At 43.5% G+C, this 26250-nt stretch overlaps 1 protein-coding gene across 5 annotated transcripts; it reads left to right on the top strand.

Annotated features, from left to right (window-relative positions):
* The first annotated feature begins 3786 nt into the window (after positions 1–3786).
* On the top strand, positions 3787–26202 carry ARSL (arylsulfatase L). 5 transcript variants are annotated; one of them, XM_032391130.1, is made up of 12 exons: positions 3788–4103; positions 5613–5780; positions 7357–7401; positions 8483–8632; positions 10063–10184; positions 11641–11763; positions 13570–13993; positions 15505–15641; positions 17893–18027; positions 18722–18884; positions 20963–21084; positions 24597–26197. In XM_032391130.1, the coding sequence occupies exons 3-12, from the start codon at positions 7379–7381 to the stop codon at positions 24974–24976; spliced, it is 1779 nt and encodes a 592-aa protein (XP_032247021.1). In that variant the 5' UTR covers positions 3788–4103; positions 5613–5780; positions 7357–7378; the 3' UTR covers positions 24977–26197. The 5 variants fall into 5 exon arrangements, with proteins under 5 accessions (XP_032247024.1, XP_032247021.1, XP_032247022.1 ...); XM_032391133.1 differs by lacking the exon at positions 17893–18027 and having other exon boundaries at positions 3787–4103; positions 24597–26200; XM_032391131.1 differs by lacking the exon at positions 5613–5780 and having other exon boundaries at positions 24597–26198.
* The last annotated feature ends 48 nt before the right edge of the window (positions 26203–26250 follow it).

Here is a 26250-nt window from a genome sequence, read left to right as displayed (position 1 = left end):
GAAAGAAAGAAAGAAAGAAAGAAAGAAAGAAAGAAAGAAAGAAAGAAAGAAGGAAAGAAAGAAAGAAAGAAAAAGAAAGAAGGAAAGAAAGAAAGAAAGAAGGAAAGAAAGAAGAAAGAAAGAAAGAAAGAAAAAGAAAGAAAGAAAGAAAGAAAGAAAGAAAGAAAGAAAGAAAGAAAGAAAGAAAGAGAAAGAAAGAAAGAAAGGAGGGAGGGAGGGAGGGAGGAAAGGAAGGAAGGAAGGAAGGAAGGAAGGAAGGAAGGAAGGAAGGAAGGAAGGAAGGAAGGAAGGATGAACAAATTTTAAAGTTTGTAAACTTACTTGTACAGACTTTATCATTTTACTACCGAGCAAAAGTCCCCCACCTCCATGACCTTTGATTAGCCCACTTACTTGTTCCCCTCGGAATAGCATAAATACCCTTAAACACATAAAATCCATATTCTACAAGTGTCCACTCACAGGTGAATGGATTAATCAAGTCTGGGACATCCCAAATCCAATGGAATACCATTCAGCAACGACAAGGAGTCCTCTATTGATAATCTAGTCAACAACCTTGAGGGATCTCCAAATTGAGTATGCTGAGTGAAAGAAGCTACACAAAACAGTATATAATACCTCCTGATCCCGTTTATGTAAAATCCTAGAAAACGCAAAAGAGAGAGAGATGATTTGATACAACGAATCCTCAGCCCTTCACTCTCCGCCTTGTTGACCGTTAAAAATTTAAGCACGCCAAACTGGAATTATGTTAACTTCACATATTTTCTATTGAATTACATGAACTTAACAAATTTTACTTACTGGAAACAAGTTGTTTCTCCAGCTCCTGCATTGGTGGACACTGGTCCTGTGTGTCCAGGCTCCTGCCACAGTTCCAAGTGACTGCACTCATTATTATAATTAAACATTTATTAAGTACCACGGTTGGGTACTACTCAAGTCTGTCAATTATCTTTATATGTAAGCATAACCCACCATGGCAGCTGGTACATAGTTATTTAGCAAAGGGATCTTTCATCTCAGCTTTCAACTGCCATCAAACATACATATATAATTAAGGGGACTTAATTAACTCAAATACGTTTTCTGCCAGGATAATTTTTTTTTAATTTAAATTTTTTTAGAAGGTTAAAAAAAAAATCTCCACCAACAACTCCAGTTAGGTTTTCAAAACAGCAGAAAGTAGGGGTACAACAAGGTGCTTTTCAGCATCTTAAATTCTATCGCAAACTTTCAAGAGTAGCTTCTGTCTTCTGGTCTAAATGTGTCTTATAAACATTGCATCTTTAAGCCTCAACACACCCTCTGAGGAGGGTGAGCATCGCTAGCTGCATTTATAGGTGGAGATATCATGGCACAGAAGACACGCTGTATGCAAGATTCAGTTACACACTCCTAGAAGAGTAGATGATAGAAGACATGCTTAGAAGATAGATAGGTAGACAGATAGATGATAGATGGGTGGACAGATGGATGGATGGATAGATAGATGATGGATAGATGGATGGATGGATGGATAGATAGATATAGATGGTAGATATGATAGATAGATGAATGGATGGATTGATAGATGATAGATGGGTAGATACAATAGGTGGATGGATGAAAGGATCGATAGATGATAGATGTATACATGGATAGATGATAGATGGATGGATAGATAGATGATAGATGGATGGGTGGATAGATAGATGATAGATGGATGGATGGGTAGATGGATGGATGGGTGGATGGATAGATGATGGATGGGGTAGATAGATGATGGATGGATAGATGACAGATGGATGGATGGATAGATGATAGCTGGATGGGTGGACAGATAGATGGATGGATAGATAGATGATAGATGGATAGATGGGTAGATAGATGATAGATGGATGGATAGATGACAGATAGATGTTGGGATATAAGAATTGCTTCTATCATAGGACTTTTTCTCATTTAATTGTACCCTTTATTACAGTCTACCCTTTCTTACAGTCTGAAAATGGGGATAGGTGCACAAGGACAAGGAGAGACGTTCACATGAGAATTACCGTGAAAAACACAGCCATGTCATCACCCCAGCAACACAGTTTCACCCAGGGCTCCATAATTTCTGGAGCTACAAGCGAGGAGCCAAGCTTGCAAGGAGGCCATACTTCAAAGACATTCTAATCCTGGGATCCTCCAAGCCCTCACCCTGCAGTGCAATCTCTGCAAACAGACCTTTCTCCCTGAGGATCATGTTTCGCCTTTAAGGCAATGCCGCAGTCTCCGTGTGATGTCTGGGCCGCTGCTGAATACTATAAAATACGACCCCACAGTCGTGAGGCATAAAAGCAAACACATGGAAGCCCAAGGTCCAGGTGGGCAGCGGTGGTGGGGAGGGGAGGGGGGAGTACAGTCCGAATTAGAACTTACCTGAGAGGAATTCATGAACGCTATATAGATACAGAGTTACATGTCATCTTAGAGCCCCCAAATGACTCAAAACCCAAGCGCACAATGACCTGGTTTCAGGGCAGCAGAAAAATAGGTTTCTCGGGAGGCGCTAAATCCAGGGTGTGTACAAAGTAGCCGAGGGCTTTGTTCCTGTGATTTCTCAGCTACGAGGAAGAACCCCCAGCTTCCAGGAGAAGCAGCAAGAAGCTGTGAGTCTGGGTTCAGAGCCTCCTTGTGCCCCCTGCCCTGCAGGACCGTGACAGCCAGCAGAACTTGATGATCCCGTGTGTGTCAGCCATTGGTGAAACGCATTATCACTGGGGGTCCTCAATGCAGCAGGGTCGGCAGGCATTGTGGGTTGTCACGACCCCGGGGTGGGGTGGGTGCTAGTGGTATCTGGTGGGTGCAGACCAGAGATGCCGTGTAACACCCCGCGATGCACAGGACCGCCCCTACAGAAGAGAATTTCCTGGTCCCTAAATGTCAAAAGGTCCCCAGCCAAGAATGCGGTCTTCTCACCGAAGGGAGAGCAAGGTGCGCTGAACCTCAGGTCACCTGGGAATTGTGATTTAGATCTCAGAGACCTGTCTTCTCTTAGTTGACGTCAGGTAAAAAAACAACAGAAGGAGTCTGGCTGCCTTCCTTAAATACCAGCATCATTCAGCAGACCTGCCATGGAGCGCCAGGTATCCCCACGGAAAGGGCGCCTACCCTTCTTCCTTTGATTTATGAAATTTGCAAAGAATTTTTGAAGCTGTGGAGTTATAAGACGGTTATCTGCCCAGCGTGAGCCTCAAATCACAACTCGGCCATGCTCGGACCACTGACAGCAAAAAAAAAAAGAAAAAAGAAAGAAGAAAATACACGAGGGGCTTCGAGGATGGATCCTTTGATAGGATTCCACCCCCAGCAGTGTGCAGAAAGCTCTTATTCAGGAAAGTTTTGGAAAGGATCACGTTTGCATCTAATGCTGCCTGAAATCTGCATCCTGGCCCCCGAGGAAGGAACGTGCTCCCTAGTGAATAGAAAACAAACAAACAAACAAATATGACATAAAACCCAGAAGGAGATCACAAATACAATTATAGGGTTAGGGAGGTGCGAAGCTATTTGCATAGGATGGTGCTTGCTGATGTAAGCAGAGCTGTGTTCTGTTCCCCTTTTTTTTTTTTTTTTTTTAATTTCTGAGTCAGATGCCAGAGTTGGGGGGGGGAAAAAGCTACAAAATTTAAGGACCGTTTAAGAGGCATTTTTCAAGGCGATGACTTTCCCATTTTGGAACACAGCCAGCAAATATCCCTCTGACTTGAACAAAGGTCGGGGAATGAATGAGTCACTGTTCTCAGCACGAGTCCTCCGGGCTCCTTCTGGGAGGGTTCCGTTTTATAATGAAGAACAGAAGGTGCTCTGTAGAAAACTGGCATTACTGTAGCTCCGGGTCGCCGGCGACTGCCTTGTCCATTCTCTCTGGACAACCAAACTTGGTTTCTGCCACCTCCTTGCTGTGGGTTTGAAGAGCGAATCAGCTGTGCACATGCGTGTAGCACCCTGAGCAGGCTTGGGGACTCGCAGCGGGGGAGTGCCTCCGGCCCCCGGCAAGGAGAGGCCATTCCCTGCCTTGCACGAGCAGCCCCTCGCCTCCAACCTCCAACCTCCAACCTCCAGCCATTCAGGTAAGCGGCTCTCCTGGGGCTCCTGGCAGGGTGGTCCCAGCACGTCCAGGGATGCCGGGCAGCTACCCCGAAGAGCACGCCGCCACGGAGAGCACACCACGTCCTCGGAGGCGGTCTGTAGAAATCTTTTAGAAGCAATTTTGTAAAAAAGGGGGGAGAAAATGAAAAGCAAAAACATCAGTGACACATTTCTACCCCCTCCCCTTCCCCGGGGTGATTTCAAAAAGCAATGCAGACTGGAATGAACTAGAAACATAATCCAGAGGTGGGGGAAATGGAAGGATCCTAGATTCCTACAGGTCTCAAAGCATGTGCCCTGGATGTGGAAGGGATCCTGGAGATTGGAAACTCAGCTAAATTTGGGAACAGGGCTCAGACGGAGTGGCAAAGGCAGGCTTGCTGCCCTGGGGCTGGAGGACAGCCAGGAAGCAGGGTTGCAATCTCATCCCGGTCTGGAAGAGAGTCAAAGCCTATATTATGCGTTGCACCCCATTTTCCCTATCTTTTTTCTAAAAGCTGAGGTCCAGTTGACCGATAACATTGTCTAAGTTTGACGGACACACGTGTGCCTTTGGTACACGCACGAATTGCTCTGTGATTACGACACCGGCCCTCGCTAACACCTTCAGGACGTCACAGAGTTACCAATCCCTTTTTTGCTTTGAAAAAGATTAAGATCTGGTCTGTTAGCCACTTTGAGCACTGTTGAGGATGAGCGCTCTGTTGTGCAGTTGGTCGCCAGAACTTAATCCTCTTCTCGTTGTAAGTTTGTCCCTTAAACCTCACCTCTCCAGCGCCCCCCCAACCCCAACCCCTAGGAACCACCATGCTGCTCTCTGCTTTCTCCCCCCCCCTGTATTTTCTTAAAGTTTTCTCTGCTAACAGGAAGCCAATCTGAAGGAAAGTATGCAGCATTCTATAAACTGCTGAGGTCATTGCAGCTCATTGCATTACATAAAGGTCACTCCCTTTATGTAGCTAAATCTAGAGCATATCCTTTAGAAGATAGGCCAAAGATTTGGTGTAAGGAAACCTCATATGAGTTTTCAATTAAGATTGTCAGATAAAGACTCTCAACTGTAACCAGATATGACAGATATAACCAGCCACCTTCCCCAGAAAAGTCAGAAGCATCCCCTAATAGGTTTTTTTCTGGCAAAAAAACAAAATTTTAGGTATAACTAGATAAAATTCCTGTCTCAGCTGCACATAACGGCCATGTCTACTTTATCCTATAGCATATATTTTATATTTTTATATAGTACATACATATTATACATTACCATATAATAATGTATAGTATGTGTATATATATATTACCATATAATGTATAATATAGTATGTAATTTATAAATATACATAAATAAAAATATTTATACAGACCCCCTAAGAGGTCATGATTTAAGATGTGTAGCCCAAAGTCGTGCACTAGACCAAACTAAAGGTAGGTTGCACATGGATAGTATGAAAAGAAAGCATTTCCAGCTTCCCTCCTCTGCTCATTCTTAGACATGCTGTTCGAAACTCTCTACCTGTAAAAGCAAATCAGGCAGACAGAATCCCCAACATCTTAGCTGTCCTTCAGAGGAGTGGAGTGGCTTCACGAACAATGCACACCCTACGCGTTTCCGACTCTTGGACATTCTGGAAAGGGCAAACTTATGGAGATAGTAAAAGGTCAGTGGTTGCCGGGGTTGGGGGCGGGAAAGGGATGAACATGTGCAGCAGTGGGGATTTTTAGGGCTATGAAACCAGTCTGTAGGATACTATAATGGTGGATCCATGTCATTATACATTTGTCCAAACCCATAGAATGAGCACCACGAAGAGTGAGCCTCGATGTAAACCAAACACTTTGGATGGTAGAGAAAACACATAGCTACTATCACAAGGTGTAACATCACACACCCTCCAGAAGCAAAATAAAAATGTGCACGGAGCTGGGTGGCTCACAGCTCATGAAAATCCTTCCTGGAAATAAGTGAAGTGAATAAACAGCCATGGCTTGATGCTAGACCTTGCCCAGTGGTGGAACCCACCAGCCCTTATTGAATCTGAAAACTTCCCTACGATGGATGCAGTCTCCGGTATCTACATATGGCCCGCAAAGGAACCTATCCTGTGGGGTCTTTTTCTGCACAAGCTGCCCTGTTCCAGCAGCATATAATGGCCATCTGGTTGACCACAGGCTCATTGCCCTGTCCTTCCACTGAGATGAATGCCGTGTGCAAAGGTGTGAGAAATCACCTGAGATGGCCAGGGAGCTTGCAAAGAACCCCGTATCACCTGTGAGGAAGGACTGACATCCACAGAACATGAAGGACACAGAAAGGTCAGTCTGCATTGGAAGGACACAGAGCCCATTGGCCTCTCCCAGGGAGCAGCTCACATGGCACAGGGTGGCGCTCATAGGAGGGCTGGATGCTCCCCAGACTCAGGAGCACCCTCCCCCCACACCATGGAAGCCAACATCTCTTCAAACAACTGATGAGTAGAGCTTCAAGGTCACTGCAAGGGCCAAGCCAGGTCAAGGTCATTGACCCACAAAAATCCAAAGTTGGCTTTGCCTTAATGTCTGAGCCAGGGGCTGGGGGGTATTTAATCAGGACAGAGTTTCAGTTCGAACAGATGAGAAATTTCCAGAGGTGGATGGTTGCACAATGGTGTGAATCTGTTCAATGCCACTGAGCTTTGCACTTAAAAATGGTCATGATGGTAAATTTTGTTATCTGTATTTATGGCAAGTAAAAATTTTTTGAAAAATACTTGTATTGGAGATCATTTCAAGTCAATAATCTTATCACTTAATTTTGCGTTTTCTTTCCTTTCTACCTTCTATATCAAAGATCAGGGATCTATGGTTCATGGGGGCAAAACTCACCTGATCTGTAAATAAGGTTTCAGTGGAAGACAACAACACCCGGTCATGTGTCTATCACCCATGGAGGCTGCCATGTTATAGTCACAGAGCAGAATAGTAGCAACAAGGATCATCTGGGCAGAAAAGCCCCAAATGTGTATCATCTGGCCCTCAGTAGACACAGGTTCTACTTTCTTAAGACAGTGTTCAGCATTTTAAGGGCCTTTTCAATGGGGAAGACCATTCTTTTTATGAGTTTTCAGTTGTTTTAAGGTTTCATTGATACCATCAGGAGAGTCAAAGTCTCCCTTTCCTCGGGTACTTAGTATTTTATACATGGAATTAGTGCACATCTACTGCCTTTGTTCTGATAGATCTCTTTATTTCTTCCAGGAAATAAAAGGCAGGAGAGAACATGTTACCTCGGGAGCACTCTTGGTAAGACAGCATTACATGCGATCCTTAATCTGCTGCTTCTACGTTTCTTTTTGTCCCTTTGTGAGGACACATTGACAGAGTGGTCTTGCTCACTTAGTCACTGATGGTACATCTGGGGGAGTGATCATGGAACTCAGGATTCCTATCAGTGATCCACATTTCCCCACCCGGGAGCCTCTGAAGGAATTCTATTTCACTTTTCCCAAACCCAGTTGTCTGGTTTTCCAGGGAGCCCATATTGCAGATCTTCTTTGGAGACTCCGATCTCATCTTTATTCCATGGCACTGGGGATTGCAACAGTCTTGTCCTGCTGTGTATGCACGTGCCCAAGTTGGCTTCTATATATATATATATATATATATAGGAGGGACTCCACGGACGCCACGGTTATGGTAGTAATGATAGTGGGATAGCCACCAAGCTCCATGGCAATCCTTTCTCCTGATATGCCACCACCATATCAGGTGTCTCTGCTCTGGGCTGGAACCTCCATCACTTCAAAAGACCCACTTCCCATCAGGTATCCATGAGTGAAAAAAATCAGTCACATTCATGCTGGAATATACGGAGACTTTTAATAGACTCAGAATCACCAGTTGGCATTGGTAAGCCCTTGCCCTGTCTTTTCATCTCTGTCTTGCTCTGCTCAGTGGCCCAACTGCCTACAAAGTGCCACAGATACCCAAGTTCAACACATTTTCCTTATTTGAGGAAAAATCAAGAAAGGGCAAAGGGGAAGGAGCTATAACTTTTCTGGAGACCTAATCCATGCATAAAAAGAAAACCAAATAAGGCTTTTTCTTAATCATGGGTATGATCACCTAACAACAGACCCTACGGCTTAAAAAAAAAAAAAAAATGCTTACAGTTGAAATAAAACCATCAAGAGCATGAATTGTTTTCAACGAAGAAAAAAAAATCAAATGCCTAAGAATGTATTCACACTCTTTGGCAATGGGATGCTAACATCAAAGTCCCCTAAAATGGTGACACACCTACAAAAGTCCCACTTACAGAAGTCACATACATGACATGGAATAGCAGTGTTAATTAAGCGTTCATCGGCACCTTGTCTTTCAGGAGCTGGCTGACGGTGACGGTCGGCGTGCTTCTGGGTGTGAGGCCATCAGCTTGTGGGGATTTATCTGGTGCACGTCCAAACATCCTTCTTCTGATGGCGGACGATTTTGGCATTGGTGACATTGGCTGCTATGGCAACAATAGCATCAGGCAAGGGTCCGAGAGTCGCTCATCGGACACCCCGAGGAAGACACCACTGACAATGGATCCAACTCTTCATATGCGCCATCCCAACTTTGACAGGGTTCTGCACACACTTCCTTTCACGCCCCCTAACCCTTCCTTCTTCCTACCCCAGCACTAACCCCAGCGCAGATTCATCCTACCTGTGACTCATCACTTTACTTTTAGACGTGGTTTCCATCAGCATGGTCCATGATGGACAATGTTCAAAAAATCGTTGGTGTTGCATCAGAGTCAAAGACCCAAGCTTACTCACACTCCAGTTCCACCCATCAACCCAAGTCCACCCACTCAAGCATGACTTCAGGGCTCCCTGCTGAAAAGCTCTGCTTCCGACAGACAAATCCCTGTCCCCGTCACCACCAGATATGACAGGCTCACCTGTTATTGCTGGCACATCTCTCTTAGAATGAGCTCACCCCATCACTTGATCACATTCTAATTGCCCTTGGGGACCCAGCTCAGGCAACACCACCAACATGCATCTGAATCCCACCCTCACGTACCGACTACAATATGTTGGTGCCAAGAGGTCAAATTTTCTGATCAAAACTGTGAGTCCCATGAGAGAAGGCACTCCAGACTCTCAATTCTGGATTACCCATGATGCCCATCTCCGTACCAATAGCATGTTGCAGAAACTTAGTAAACAATATTGAATTGAGTTTATGTTTCTTCGATGGTTCGGATGACATTTGAAGTTCTTGCCACTGACTTTTGGTCATTCCTAAGAATACCTTGATGTGTTAAATGATGATGTGCTGATTTCCTTTCTTTTCTTAAAATTCAAATTCAATTAAAAAAAATTCAAATTCAATTAGTTAACATATAATGTATTATTGGTTTCAGAGGTAGAGCTCAGTGACTCATCAGTCTTATATAGTACCCAGTGTTCATCACATCATGTGCCCCCTTTAATGTCCATCACCCAGTTACCCCATCCCCCACCCACCTCCCCTCCAGCAACCCTTTGTTTCCTATAGTTAAGAATCTCTTATGGTTTGTCTCCCTCTCTGATTTCATCTTGTTTTATTTTTTCCTTCCCTTCCCCTATGATCCTGTTTTATTTCTTAAATTCCACATATGAATGAGATCATATGGTAATTGTCTTTCTCTGACTGATTTATTTTGCTTACCAGAACACCCTCTAGTTCCATCCACGTCATTGTAAATGGCAAAATTTCATTCTTTGTGATGGCTGAGTAATATTCCATTGTCTGTATATAGACCACATCTTCTTTATCCATTCATCTGTTGGTGGACATAAGGGCTTTTTCCATAGCTTGGCTATGTGGACATTGATGGGCCAAATTTCTATTAAATATGTATATATGCTTGTAGAAAAACCTATGTGCTTGTCTGTTAAGGAATAACACTGTTCATGTTTCCCTCTGTAGGACTCCAAATATTGACCGCCTTGCAGAGGATGGTGTGATGCTCACCCAGCATGTGGCAGCTGCGTCAGTGTGCACCCCAAGCAGGGCTGCTTTCCTAACAGGCAGATACCCTCTCCGATCAGGTTTGTCCTCTCTCATGTCTAACCATGGCTCTGGAGAAAAACACACTCCCTATATTAGAGGTATTAAAGCGTGGGTCCACTGCTATAGTGGGGAGAGAATAATCTACTCCCTCCATATTTCTACCATCAGATTAGAGTCAGTAAGAGCTATAGAACCCCACAGGTAATGAGCTGACACAGGCAGGGGGATTGAGTAGAGAGTAGACCAAAAGTTCAAAAGTCTGTGTGATGTCTTTGGCATCCTTCTGCCCTTTGGCCCTAAAGATAAGGAACCTCCATATCAAGAGTTATCTCCTTTACTTGAAGCCAACTGATTGTAGATGTTAACCATATCTTGAAAGACCTTCATAGAAACACCTAAACTAGTGGACTAGTGTTTGAATAACTGGGGACTGGCCTGGTCATGTAATACACTAAACTGACTCTCACAGACCCTCATATGTATGGGTCCCTGGTACTTTCTCATGCCCCCAGGGAAGAAGGAATCCTGGCTAATGTAAATTTATGTTCCACTGGTCTTCCACTGAACCAGATGCATGGTCAAAGTTTTAGAAAATCTCAGAAAGAATTCTCCTAGTTCCCAAATGATGATCGATGAGATATGTTCAGTCTTGGAGCCAAGTAGATCTTCTCTAGTAAGACTGAACTATATTCATCAAAATGGTCTAGGAGGCACAGAGCATCTTCCAAGTCAGTGTTTCTCCGCCGTATACTGCAGAGCTTTAGAAAAATATTTAACCTACATTTTTAAACACTTGAGTAGATGCCTTGGGTATGTTGGGTCAATATGAACTATATCCATCGCTCCCTACTTTGTTACCACACATGAATCTTCTGGGGCATCTTGCAACCATTCCAAATCCCAAATTCCACCCCAACCAAGTAAAATCACAATCTCTGGGGGGCACCTGATTGGCTCAGTTGCCTAAGCATCCGACTCTTGGTTTCAGCTCAGGTCATGATCTCACCGTTGTGAGATTGAGCCTCGCGGGGGCTCCACATTCAGCCTGGAGTCTGCTTGAGATTCTCTCCCTCTCGCTCCCCCCCGCACCTTTCCCCCTGCTCACACACACACTCTCTCTCTCTCTCCCTTAAATAAATAAATAAATAAATAAATAAATAAATAAATAAAATCTTAAAATAAAATAAATCACAACCTCTGGATTGACAACCAGGTTTCAGAATATTTTGGAGCTTCCCTAATGATTCCAAAGTACAGATGAGTTTGAGAATCTCTGGATTATATAAAGAGTTTGGTAAAATTATAAAACTATTTTTAATTCTCTTTCCTTTTTCACTTAATTCTCTTTGTGTTTATAACCTTCACATAACAGGACAATAAGTCTTCTCACTAAGTTTCAATTAATGTTTCACTGCATATTTTAAATGAAAATTAATAATAATGATAAATGTCAGTGTGTGATAGTAACATTTCTTTGAAAATGGTTCCCCAAAGGTATGGTTTCCAGCAATGGTTATCGTGTTCTTCAGTGGACCGGAGTATCTGGAGGGCTCCCAACCAATGAGACAACTTTTGCAAAAATATTAAAAGACAAAGGATATGCCACTGGGCTAATAGGTATGTACATTTTTTTAAGTATTAAGCACATTTCCTTTATATGGAGAGTGTATTCAACCAAAAAGCTTGGAAATGAAATGGTTTTAATGCAGTGGGATTGTCCATCAGACAGAAAGCTCCATGAATGCAGGAATGACCTCAGTACCCAGACTGCCTAGTGCGAAGTAGATGCTCAAGATATATCAGCTTAATGAAACACCTGGCATTTCATAGTATTTGCTGATACACATGATAAAAAAAAAAAAGGAAAAATTTTTTCTAATGTCAACAAGTTACCAACAATTTCCATAATGTTGTTTTCCCTAAATTCTGCACAGAAATGTGACTGCAGGGCATAATTCTTCCCTCTCTGTTTCCATAAATAGCACGCTTATTTTTCTGGATGTCAATAACCATGTCATGTATAGAATGAAGTACAGTTAAGGGTAGTAGTTTCTTGGGGCGCCTGGGTGGCTCAGTCCGTTAAGCGGCTGCCTTCAGTTCAGGTCGTGATCCCAGGGTCCTGGGATCAAGTCCCACGTCGGGCTCCCTACTCAGCAGGGAGTCTGCTTCTCCCTCTCCCTCGCCTGCAGCTTCCCCTACTTGTGCTCTCTCTCTATCTCTCTGTCAAATAAATAAATAAAATCTTAAAAAAAAAAAATAGTAGTTTCTTGACAGGGGACCAACCTGTCACTGTTATCATGTTATAGTGACAATTTTTATTAACAGGGCCATTTATTGATCATAAAGACCAAGACTAGCTGATACACCAAATATCAAATCCAATAGGCTCATTATCATTTTTTTTTTTTTGAGACAGAAGTCTATTCTCATGGAACATTCCTTGGAAAATCTCATGAGGTTTTCTGGATGAGAGACGGTCATTTGGGGTGGTGGGAAGACACACAGGTCTCTATCAACACTCTAGTAGTGACAGTAGAGAAGCTAAGCATCTGCCATTGATTGAACTTGAAAGGTGTGCTCTGTAGAACCTATCTCCTACCATGACCCTGACCACCATTACAGTGGTTTAACAAAGAGAAGGACAATTCCAAAGTCAGGAAACCCTTTACCCATGCTGAGTACCGCAGATTGTTTTCTAGAACAACGTGAGCACTCTGTGCCTTCCTTATTGCTCTGCCACAGACCTTTGAAAATTCAGGTACAGTAGACTGAATAACAGTCACCAAAGATGTCATGTCCTACACGCTGGAAGCTAAAAAAATATTACCTTATATGGGAAAAGGGTCTTTGCAGATGTGATTAAATTAAGGATCTTGAGATGAGGAGATTATCCAGGATTACCCAGGTGGTCCTTATAGGCAAGGGCAAAAGTCCTTTTAAGAGAGACACAGAGGAATATATGACACAGAAGGGGAGAAGGCAGTGTGCCCACAGAGGCAGAGGTGGGAGGGATATGACCGCAAGTCAAGGAATGCTTAGAGTCCCCAGAAGCTAGAACAGGCAGGAAGGATCCTCCCCAGGAGCCTACAAAGGGAGCATGGCCCTGTAACACCTTGATTCTGGACTTCTGGCCTCAGAACTATGGGAGCATAAATTCCTATCGTTTTAAGCAACCACGTTTATGGTAATTTGTTTCAGCAGCACAGGAAGCAATATACCACGTAATGCTGCCACACAGGGTCCTCATTCCTCTGTCTCAATGAAGCCAGGTTGTGGTTGAAATAGCAGTGAACACTACCTACATCCCTCTACTTCCCTACCCTATTCCTGCATGCAGCACCGCACCTGGAATGTGGCAAGCACGCAATAGCTACTAATCAATGATCAGCTAGTTGTCACATGGGCATCCTTTTTCCCTTTCAGGAAAATGGCATCTGGGTCTCAACTGTGAATCTTCCAATGATCATTGCCACCACCCGCTCAACCACGGATTCGACCATTTCTATGGAATGCCCTTTTCCATGATGGGAGATTGCATCCACTGGGAACTGTCAGAGAAGCGTGCAGGCATGGAGCACAAACTGAATGTCTGCTTCCAAATCATGGCCTTCACTGCTCTCACACTCACCGCTGGGAAACTCACCCACCTGACATCGGGCTCCTGGACTCCGGTCATCTGGTCAACCATTGCAGCCATCTTGCTCTTCATGACCTCCTATTTCATGGGGGTCTTGATTGTTCATGCAGACTGCTTTCTGATGAGAAACCACACCATCACTGAGCAGCCCATGCACTTTCAAAGGACGACGTCTCTTATTCTCAAAGAGGCCTCGTCCTTTGTCCAAAGGTGAGCACCGAAGGGGTTAGCTTCATCCTAGTGCTCTGGTCCCTGATGGAAATGCATTTCAAAAAGTCTTTCCACTTTCTTTCTGTAATGGAGATATGAATGGTGAAATCACCCTGGGCCAGAAAGATATTTTTGGTAAAGTGTGTCAGAGATGATGTTCAGTTGAGCCCAACCTGATTATGCCCATTGAAACAGATGACAAGTCAGTTGAAATTTGCTGCTGTCCCCTCCTACTTGGAGCCATCCCCATTAGGTAAGTACCCGCTGATCACCACGGGCCATATTTAACTAACAAAACAAACTGAATCCCTTGAAGATTTATAATAAATTATAAATATTTTTAAAGCTCTATCCTCAGAACTAAGTTGTCCTGTTGCTAACTTTATGCTGAATGTAAATTTGAATAACAAAGGCACTTAGTATGTCAGAGCCAAGAGGAGCATGATGAAAAGCTACACCACACAGGGGCAGTTCCATGCTCCCCAAGTGTGTTCCAGTAAAGTATGGGACACCATTGAACCCCAATTCACCTGGTGGTGATAAGGTTGTGATCATGTTTCAGAACATTCTTTTCATGGAATTGTCTAACATGGGACAGAAATGATGCTGATAATTACAGTTGACCCTTGGGGGGGACGCTGAAACTATGTGCTGCTGAAAATCACATATAACTTTGACTCCCCCGAAACTTAACTGTTAATAGCTTATTGTTGACTGGAAATCTTACTGATAGCATAAGCAGTCGATCAACACATAGTTTGTATGTTACATGCTGAGTTCTTACTACAAAGTGAGCTAGAGAAAAGAAAACATTATTAAAGAAATCATAAGGAAAATACATTTATAGTACTGTACTGTATTTATATTTTTTAAAAATGCACATATAAGTGGATCTGCACAGTTCAAACCTGTGTTATTCAAGGGGCAACCGTACCTTGCAAATTACGGCGGGTGACCTAATGTGTCCTAAGTAAGTCTAAGATGTTCGCTTTTGTTTCAGCTCTTTAAGAAGAGAGTGGACCATAGAGATCAGATGGAGAGAGGGATGGATGAGGCATCACCTAGATGGGGGAACAATCAAATTGAAATTAATAACCTAATGTCATTTTTAAAGTGTGTTTTAAAATAGCCATGTCATATCCTAAGCTTTGTTGCTTGAAGGCAATTAAAAAGAAAACCAAATATGCAGTATCACTTTATTCTGTATGCTAAGGTTCGAGGTGGGAACGTATCCTGAAGTAATTGAAATAAATGTCAGATCAGACCGTTGCCTGGTGTTCTGTCTTACCTTCACTTATCAGAAGTATGTAGAGTTATAAATTGACAAAATTCAGGAAAAATATGTATAACATCAGTGCGAATTTTTCAACAGACTTTAGAAAGTTAGTCATCACATTAAAGAGTAACAGATACACTTGTTTAAGCACGTGACAGTCTAGATCCATATTTTGCATCTCTAGGACCTCAGTCTGTGCTTTACGTAGAAATAACTCCAGTCACTGTTATTTCAGGAACAAGCACAGACCTTTCCTCCTCTTTGTCTCCTTTCTACACGTGCACACCCCTCTGATCACTACGGAGACATTCCACGGGAAGAGCATGCATGGGCTGTATGGGGATAACACGGAAGAGATGGACTGGATGCTGGGTAAGTGCCTTTTCCCGGTGAAAACAGGACTGGTGTCCCTTCCAAAACAGCAGGAGGAAAGGACATACAGAATGAGATGAGATTAATCCAGCCTGAAGCTGGAAGAGGCAGTGTGAGTACTGTGATCTCATTGAATGTGAAGGGTGTAAGCAAGCATAACCTTTTCCTCACTGTGTTTGCTTTCTTTCTGCTCATCACACTGTCTTAGGTGGGTTGATTTCTTTATTTTTCCCTGGAAGAACGTAGATTAAAATCCCCATGGGTGGGATTGTCTTGCTCTGTTCTCCTCGTGCATCTCCTGGGTTTGGAATGATGAGTGGTATGACACAGAGTGCACATTTTTTTCAGTGGGTACATGGATATGGACACAGCCTCTCCCCTGAGTCTCAAGCAAGGACTTGGGTGCCCTTGGGTTGACATGGTGGTGGACAGAGAGGCCTAGGGCCTGCAGCATAATGGGAATCAGAGATTTTGGGAGAAAACATACTTTTAAAAATCCATTGAAAACATCACCTTGGAGGAAAATGCATCATTTGAGCGAATTGTTGGGAAAAACGTTGGAGGTTGGGAGACATGTTCCATCTTTCATATCTTGATGAATGGATCATCAAAATGTGGTTCATCCATACAATGGAAGATTATTCAGCCATGAAAAGGAAAAGGAATGAAGCACTAACACTTGGCACAGTGTGGATGAACCTGGAAAACATCATGTGGTAGATGTCACATCACGTCCCCAGTGGGGCTTCAGGACAAACTCACTCATCATTGCCATTATGGTCCTTGCGTGGAAAAGATTAAGAATCACTGGAAAGTACAGGCTATTTTATGTGATGTCAAATCTTGAGTGTTCAAAACAGAATTCACCATGCCACAACTTGAGGGAAAATCTTTTAAATGAATACATGTGCAGGTATATGCAATCAAATACATATGGAATGATAGTCTGAAATTCTACAGTACAGAGTTAAGAGCCCCCTAAGTCCATCAAGATAAGGAACTCTTAAGACATAGTTCAAGAATCTTCTCTATGGTTTCAGTGCCTCTGCGTTCCAGTTTCAAACTCAATCAAGCCATGGTATGATAACTTTTTTAATGAAAATCATTGTCCTGGTGTAGGTAGGTGGGGGACAGGGGATTTTTAGGAGAGAGAAACCATTTTGTCTCATACTATAATACTGGGTACATGGCATTATGCATTTAACCAAAACCCTTAGAATGTACAACACCAGGAGTGAACCACCATAGAAACTACGGACTCTAGTTAATAATAGTTGGTCAGTATTGGCTCTTTGATGACCCTACGACTCAGCTTATCTATAAAACCTAAAGCTGTTCTAAAAAACAAATAATATCTATTAATTAAAGGAAGGGGATTTCATAGAACCACAAATTTTAAATCTGTGGCCAAAACAAAGCAACTGAAGACAAACAAATGGCTGAACAATGGATGGAACAAAGAAAGAAAAAATAGTGACTTGGTTAATTTTAAGCTAAGCAAATGGACAATTTTCTTAATTGTGCTCAATCAAACCAATGAAAATGCATGGTCATCAGACCGTAGAAAAAACAAGACCCAACCCAAAAGACCTACTGTTTAAATATAAGGACACAAATAAGGTAGAAGTAAAAGCTATCCAATAACAGGATCTATTTGAGACCATAGTCAGCTTTCACAACACCGGGTCCTCATGAAAAAGTAGATTGAAAGTTTTGTCTACTGTTAGAAATAAAATAATATGATTCTTCCCATCCAATTAAAAAAAAATCTCATAGACATGGTCAATTGTATCAACCATAAGATTTCCCTTTGATGTAACTATAAGAAACTTGGAGCCACAGTGTAAACTATTCTTCATCAATGGACATACATCACCAATGCCATTGTCAGCCTTTTTCCTAGACCCTGTTTATCTCTTTCCTTTTTTTTCCCTCTTTCCCTTTGTTTAATTGAAGTATGGTTGCCTCTATAATCTTCTTTTGCCTCCTTTTTAAGTTTTTACTGTTTTGTCCTATGTAGTCTATACCCTGTAGCTTGCCTAAAACTTTTTGGAAACAGAATAGGGCACATTTGAATCTTGGGTCAGTGATACTCAGGATAGCATGATTTTACTGCTAGTTACTACCATTATATGTTAACACTAAAGGCTCATTCTCATGGAGAGGTCCAAAACGTTGAAGCACACACTGAATACCTTGGTTTAAGATAATTTTCCATTTTGACCAGCTCAAATACATGTATTCTTTGCAGGGCAGATCCTTGCTACTTTGGATATGGAAGGTTTGACTAACAGCACCCTTGTTTATTTTACATCGGATCATGGGGGATCTTTAGAGGCTCAACTCAGAAACAACCAGTATGGCGGCTGGAATGGAATCTACAAAGGTAGAGAGATGACCAGATTCTTGTGTATGGTCTTTATCCCACCCTCTAGTTCCCAACCCTTCCCATGGAATGGGTCCATCCACCTCAAGAGAGTCACCAGGGACTACTGCTTTTTATAATTTGTCATGTTCCTACTTGATTTTTTTTTCTTTTGCACAATGCAGTGGTTTTTGGTATATTCACAGAATTGTGCAATCATCATCACCACTAAATTGCAGAGCATGGTCATCTCCTCAGAAAGAAATTCGTACCCATTTGCAATCATTCCCTGGTTCCCCCTGTGCCCAGCCCCTGGCAACCACTGACTTATTTCAGTCTCTGTATATTTCCCTATTGTAACCATTTCATGTAAATGGAATCATGCAATATGTGGTCCTTGGCCACTGGCTTGCATTCACATGATGTTTTCCGGGTTCATCCACATTGTGCCAAGTGTTAGTGCTTCATTCCTTTTCATGGCTGAATAATCTTCCATTGTATGGATGAACCACATTTTGATTATCCATTCATCAAGTGGGATGGACTCAGGAATTAGGCAATGCATCCAAGGAGAGTGGTGGCCACATCATATTCAAACTGGAATTCTATCAACTACAGACACATCATTATTGGGTGTACCCCAAAGATTATAAAACATGCTGCCAAAAAAAACCATGGCACAATCACATTCTTTTCTGTTCATGTTTACACACAGGTGGCAAAGGGATGGGGGGCTGGGAAGGTGGGATCCGCGTCCCAGGGATCTTCCGGTGGCCTGGGGTGCTGCCAGCCGGCCGAGTGATCCACGAGCCCACCAGCCTGATGGATGTTTTCCCCACCGTGGTCCAGCTGGGGGGCGGTGAGGTGCCCCAGGACAGGTACAGAACAGCCCAAGGAAACCCAAGCAACTCAATTTTTCATAGAGACAAGCATATATGTGAAATGTCATTGTCACTTTTGAATTGTGTAACACATCCATGAGATTAGTCCCTGGAAAAACACTCTAGGCTCCCTGCTATTAGCTACCAGGCTCAGCTGTCTGCTTCATTTTATACATAGAATGTCCATTTTCCTTCTCCTGATTCTTAAGTGGAGCCATTTTTTTATGGTGGTCATTGAAAAAATCTAACAATTTACCACAGGAAATTCCTTTTCATGTATTGTGGTAGAGATTTTGCATAGATTCCAATTTCCTCTGTCTAAAAAATTATAGAAATTTTGGGGGGAAATAGAAAATAAAATTATTTCAGAATCTGATAATAAATTATGTATACAATATATAATCATAATTATTATGCAATCATATAATAATAAATGTGGGATTCTCGTAAGTTACATATTGTATGATATATATCATCTATCTAGATCTATATCTAGATCTGTCTAGATCTGTCTAGATATGTAGATTTAGATATATCATTTAGATATATTTTCCATGTTTTATATATATTTATGCAAATATATATATTTAGAAATTTTTGTGCATAGACAAAAAAATTTAATGCCTTTACGTTATTTTCTTTCAACCATCCCCTTATATGTGGACATTAGCCTTGCCTTAAAAAAAATACCTTCTTGTCATGTTATTGCCTGTCATAATTACCTCCTTAGTAAGAATCCCTTAGAAGGTGAATTCCTGAGTCAAAGAGTATGATTGTTTATAGGTAAATCTCTTGATATATTTTGTCAAATTGTTCCTTAGGAATCACTACTAGCCATATGTGAGATGTCTATTTTAAAACATAACAGAACTAAAATAAATATAAATTCTGTACATGTAATATATATATATAAATTACTCATTCGTGTCTATACAAATATACATATATGTGTATATTATAATTTTCACTGTTTTATCCTTAGAGAGGTTGAATATTTCATACCTTAATATTCTTCTGTTTTTTCTTGCACTGAATATCATATCTCTGGTTGATTATTTTTTCCTAAGTGGGTGCTAATTTTTAAATTAATGTATAATATATCTTTTGCTTTGAAAATAAAAATTTGTCTGACATGTATATTGCAAATGTGTTGTTGCACTAGAAGGTAAATAAATATAACCATATAGCGTTGGATATATATATATATATATACACACAGAGACACATAAACATATACATGTGTCTATGTGTATATGAATATGTTTTTGGAAGTGTACATATATATATACACACACATACACACACATATATGTTGTAGATAGATAGATAAATAGATTCTTTTATTTCATTTTTCGTGGTAACTGGTAACTCTAATTAAAATCTACATGGGGTTCTGAATTCTCTACCTCGATGAAGAACATTAGTCAAATTAGGAAAAAAGATCCCTTTTTTATGGCTTTTCTAAGTTCATGGCATTTGTAAAAATCTATCCTCAGTACTGATGATTTACATTTGACACACAAGATCCTGAAAACTGACCACGTCCCTGGGACATAAAATGCTCAGGGCCATCCCCTCAAATTACAAGTGGTGGATTTAGGCTTTCTCCTAAGAAGGGCGGAGAAAATGGAAGTGGAATCCCAAGAAACCTCCATCCTGAATGGAAATGGAGCTGGATCTTGGAAACTGAAGAAGACAAGGAAGGGAAGGGGGAGGAAGACAAGGCAGGCAGGGATGGAGGAGGGGTGTGGAGGCAAGGCACTCTGCAGACAAGGAAATGGTACCCAGTGTTGATGAAGAATACACCATATACTATAATGGCTTAGAGTCCAATACAGTATAAAACCAAAAAGGCATTTCAGTGAATCTTCAGCTTACTCTTGCATTCCTAATAAGGTTGGGCAGGTAATAACTTAAGCCGAGCATGTTGGATCCTTGGTGATCTTTTAGCCAAAGGTGGTGTTTGTAGATGAATAATGGAGGTGGCTGTTCCAATGCTTCCCTAATTGCTAAGGCTCGAACATGCCTTCCATGCACACTTGCGCATCCCTGAGTCCCTGTGCTCCTGTCTGCAGGGTGATTGATGGCCGGGACCTGCTGCCCTTGCTGCTGGGGACAGCACAGCACTCTGACCACGAGTTCCTGCTGCATTACTGTGAGAATTTCCTGCACGCAGTCCGCTGGCTCCAACGGGACGGTGAGTACTCTGGGTGACTGAGTCACATCTTGGCTTCTGCTCTGATGGCTCTTCTTCACGCTAGCCCTTTTCTCTCTTTCTTAGCAGTACCTTCCCCTGACTCCAGCAACATCATTCCTGATGCAAGCCGTCAATCGCCTTATCACCATATTACCATTGCTTAGGGGATTTTCATATGGCTTTCCTGCACACAAGTGTTCCGGTCTGCCTCTCACCTTTGAAGCCTGTGCTCTTAATCTACATTGGTTTCCACCTGTCTCAACCACCTTCACTCGATGACATGATTTCATCCTTGTGATAATCATAACTTTGTGACATAAGCAGCAAAGCCCATACTGAATAATTTTTGCATTTCAAAATTTCCTGGGTTATTTTGGCCCAACTGGCCTTTTAAAGGAACTGTAAAATCATTTGCAAGATTTGTTTTAATCCCATGGGAATCTGAATTGGCTTTGCATCCCATGTGTAAATTAACTCAGGAAAAAGATTGGTTATCTTTACAGTATCAGATTTTCCCAACTGAAACATGTTATGTCCCTCCATTTATTCTTCTTATTTAAAAAGTATTCCTTTCATCAAGCATATTGTTCCTGTCCCAAGTAATTTCATTGTATTTTAATTGCCTCCATGTTTATATGAATCTATTGTCCATCTTCACCTAACTGTCGTTCCCAGAGGTTTTCTGTTTTTAGGGATTATTTTTCTTTTAAAAATTCAGTTCTTGCATTAAGAACTGTTATTTTTAAATTTTATACATAATTGATTTCTGCTGCTACCTTTATCTTCTGATAACAGAGTTTTCACCTATTTGAGTGGCTTTTCGTCATTTCTATCTCCCTATTACTCTGTCGTTTCCTGATATTTTCTCCTGTCTTTTGGATTTGCCTTACAGAGTGATTAGATTTGTGACTTTGTGATTGCATAGGTTTTGTGATTCTTTTTTCCTCCAGTGTTTGGGAAGGGCTGTATTCTCCTTGTGATTTAACTCATCTTTCCATTCCTATTCTCTAGAAGTCTTTAGCCCTGTGAATCAAGAGTGAAGAAATACCTCTTGGGATCTCCCTTATTTGAGGAAGCTACCATAGACTTTTTTTTCTTTAAATGTCCCTCCCTTTACAGCCATTCTTTTCAATATTATTGTAATCTGGTAAGGCTTTTATTGTTACCTTTCATTTTTTTAAATTATGTATTACACATTTCCTTCCCTTTTGGGGGGTTTTCTAAAAACTGTCATTCCATTGTACATCTCAATCTACATCCATGCATGCCTGGCAGCACAAATAACTGGGTCCAGTGTTCAAATCTGTTCTTTTACATTGTGGCTACCCCATTACTGACCTCTCATCTCTCAGTCATTGGGTGAATACTTCTGTATTTTTTCAAGGGGAGTAGATGGGGAGTGTATTCCCATTATCCAAGCCTCTTCAGTGGCACCCTAACTGGCCTTCACAGATCCACTATTTATCCTACATGCATAATCCACTTAGCTCCCTTCTGAAAGCCACCCCAAGACCACCCGCGGCACACACATCGGAACAAATTCCTCCAAATTCCTCCTTGTCCTATGAGCTAGCCCCTCCCCAAATCTTTGAGAACACTCAGAGGGGGACAGGATCTCCATGTGACTGGCTCATTCCTGATATTCAAATGCAATATTACCTTCTCAGCAAGGCTTTCTTGACCCAAACAATTCCCCCATGGTGCACCCATGGCCCCCACACACTCACACCTTCACCATCGTCTTCCACACTGCACAATTTTCTTATTTCTGTGTGTTTACCACAGTCGGGCCTGTTTCCCCTCACTAAGATTTTGTCTGTCTTCTCTTTGTGCTCAACACATTTGCTGAATTATGATAGCAATGAGTGACCTTTAATGAGCATGAGATGGATAGTATTCCATTTCACCCTGGAAACAATGGCAGATGAGGATGGCTATCCCCAGGTCACAGGCGAGCAAGCTGGGAGCTGCTAGGTCACCGTAAGTGCTCAGAGGCAGACAGAAGCCAGAGATTTTAATCACAGGGTGGGTACACATCTGTAAATACCAAAGCACAGTGGTGCCAACCCCAGGGAGCAGGACTCAGGCAGGGGGTAGGAAAGAGGGAGGCATGCCCTCCTTTGCACACACTTGCTAGGTGCACAGGGCTGTGCTTCCTGGCCTCCTTCTTAGATCCCAGGAGCAGCCCTGATCCTGACCCATATCTGTCTCTGCGTCCTGGTCTTTCTGCCCCTGGAGCTGCTCCTGGAGGAGGCAGGCCCACCAGAATCCTGCTCTCTACCCTCCGTTACACACATGAGTTCCCCAGACTCACGGCCCTGTGGCGGATACAAAGGATGGGCGTGGAGGCCTCCCTCCCGAAGCAGCAGGAAGCCAGGGAGGACAGGCTGTGCGACTAGCACAACCCAACTCTGGGCAGGAGGCTGGTGCAGGGACCTCCATGGTCCCTCCTTCCGTTCTTTCAAAGTCCCTTCCTGAGGCAGAGCTCGGTCTGGTGCCCTCCCAGAGGCTGGAGGTGGTTTGCTATGACTTGCTCCACCCTTCCCCTTTCCTTTCTTCCTTCCTCCTTCCCTCCCTTCCTTTGCCTACCGATGTTTTCCTGCGGCTGCCTTCCTAGCTAGCTGCCAGGAGCCTTGGAGCAAGCTTCAGGAGAACAGCTGTTGCCATTTTAAGGCTCTGAGCATCCTGCCTGGAACTACCTAAGACCTGAGGAATTCCCTCCTTTGCAAACAGTTGTCCCGAGCCGGAATTCAGTCTTAGCAGACCGCCAGGGACTGGTGGCTTACAAACAACAGACTTACTTCTCCCAGTTCTGGGGGTTGGACACCCTTAGATGGGCTTCTGCTGGGCGGTAGACTACCACCTTCTTGCTGTGTCCTCACGTGGTGGAGACCCACAGGGGAAGCAAGCTCTGTTCTGACTCTCGTAACGACACTCATCCCATTTTTGAGGGCTCTGTCCTTGTGACCTGTTAATCTCCAAAGCCTCCACCTCCCAATTCCATTCTGTTGGGGGTCAGGGATGCAATATATGAATTTCGGAGGGACACGATTTCAGTCCCTAACATTCACACCCTGTAAAATTCACTCGTTTAAAATGTACTTTGGGGCATTTGGCATATTCACCATGTTGTGCAAACATCACCTGTATTTAGTACCAGAACATTCCCTTCCCCCAAAGAGACCCTGTCCTCATTAGCGCTCACCCCCCATTCTCCTCCCCAGCCTCTGGCATCCACTCATCTCCTTTCTGGGTCTATGGATTTCCCTGTTGTGCACGTCTCATACAAATGGGATCCCGCACTCTGTGGCCTTGTGTGTCTGGCTTCTCTCACTGAGCATCCTGTTTCTGAGGTTTATCCACAGGTCTCAGAGCTTTATTTATTTTTATGGCTGAATCTCATCCCATGGTGTGGGTGGACCACATCTGTTCGTCCATTCATCTGGGCTTCTCTCCAGCAATGCATTCTATTTCTTCACGTCAACCTTCTGAGATTCTTGTCCTTCCCCCAGGAGGAAGACTATGGAAAGTCCACTACACGACCCCAGTGTTCCAGCCAGAGGGAGCCAGCGCCTGCTACGGGAGAGGGGTCTGCCCGTGCTCCGGGGACCAAGTGGCCCATCACAACCCACCTTTGCTCTTCGACCTGTCCAAAGACCCTTCCGAAGCCCACGCCCTCACCCCGGACACGGAGCCCTTGTTCTATCAGGTGATGGACACGGTCGCATGGGCCGTGGAGGAGCATCGCCAGACGCTCAGCCCGGTTCCTCTGCAGCTGGACACGTGGGGCAACATCTGGAGACCTTGGCTCCAGCCCTGCTGCGGCCGGTTCCCCCTCTGCTGGTGTGATTGGGAGGGAGACCCAGAATCACTGCCTGCCAGGGAGAGCTAGCTCCTTCCCTGCTCCCTGCACTTCTGGTCGAAATACAACTCCCCGGTGAAGTTCAGTCGCCGTCTGTTTACGTGGGTGGAATAGTTTTGCACTTCAAAACACGAAAGGTATAAGGAAGACGCAGCGGCATGCAGTCACCCCAAGTAAACCAAGCCACCGAAGGGTTGTTCAGGCCCCCTGCCCCCCAACAACGAAGTGAGGAGTAAAGCCCCTCCGGCCATGGGGATTTCCATCACAGGACCCCAGCCCCACCTGGAGGAGGCTGCTCTGTCCCTATCTAGAGTTCACAGTCCCAGTGGAAGGTATTTCTGTACTAAATGGATTTGCAGACAAAGGCCAGGTGAGCACCAAGTATAAGTAGCCCTGAGAAGGTGTGACAGGGGCCAATTTAAAGAGTGTAGGTTTATTAACTCTTTTCAAGCGATTATTCTCAGTGAATGGCTGCCTTAGAGATTTAGGGAAACCCAGAATTTGGGGGCTGTGCTGGGTATTCAGTGTTCTTCCGCTCTGAATTGGGAGGTCACTGCATGAAGACCAAGCTCCCAGGTCACTGGCTTTGCACTGGACATGCCCAGGATGGGACACCAGCAGGACGGGGATTTTATTCCAGACCCCGCACCCAAGTCCCTCTCTCTGCACACACACACCCCTGCGCCCCACCACTATCACTCTGCTGAGGCCACCAAAACAACCACCAAGGCAGTAGCCTTAACCCCGTAAATTTATTCCTTCAAAGCTCTGGACGGGCGAAGTCCGAGATCAAGGCGTGGACAGGGTGGGCTTCTGCGGAGGCCTCTCAGGAAATGTGAGCTAAGTACCTCTGCCAATTCAAAGGCAAAAAGGTCTTTTCTCCGGACAGATCCTTCAGAAATGAGTTTTCAAGAAACACCCCCAGGAGAGTTAAGGCAACCTACCGCAACCCCCAAGCTTTTGGCAAACCTTAATTCGCAATTACTATCTCCACAAAATGCAGAACTGAGTTGGAAAGGGAAAAAGAGACCTCGGGGCAGCTAATGGGGTCCAGGACGTGGATATGACCACCAGGCAGACCCCCGATGTCAAGTCCCTGGGTGCGGGTCTAACTAGCCTAGGTCACATCTAACCCCTGCCCCCACCTTGGCCATAGAGAAGGGGGCTGGCATCCTGGACCCTAGTGAAACAATTCGCATCCAGGCAGCCTGCTTGCACGCGGCCGATCCCCAGACCTTTCGAGAGCTTGCTGGAAAAGGGGGTTCCCTGGCCGAGGGCTGCTGGGGTTCCCCGAGTGCAGGCCC

The sequence above is a fragment of the Phoca vitulina genome, unplaced genomic scaffold (assembly GCF_004348235.1).
Source record: "Phoca vitulina isolate PV1807 unplaced genomic scaffold, GSC_HSeal_1.0 scaffold60, whole genome shotgun sequence".
NCBI lineage: Eukaryota > Metazoa > Chordata > Mammalia > Carnivora > Phocidae > Phoca > Phoca vitulina.
Note: the sequence above shows the minus strand (reverse complement) of the source record. Positions and strands in the feature narration are given on the sequence as shown.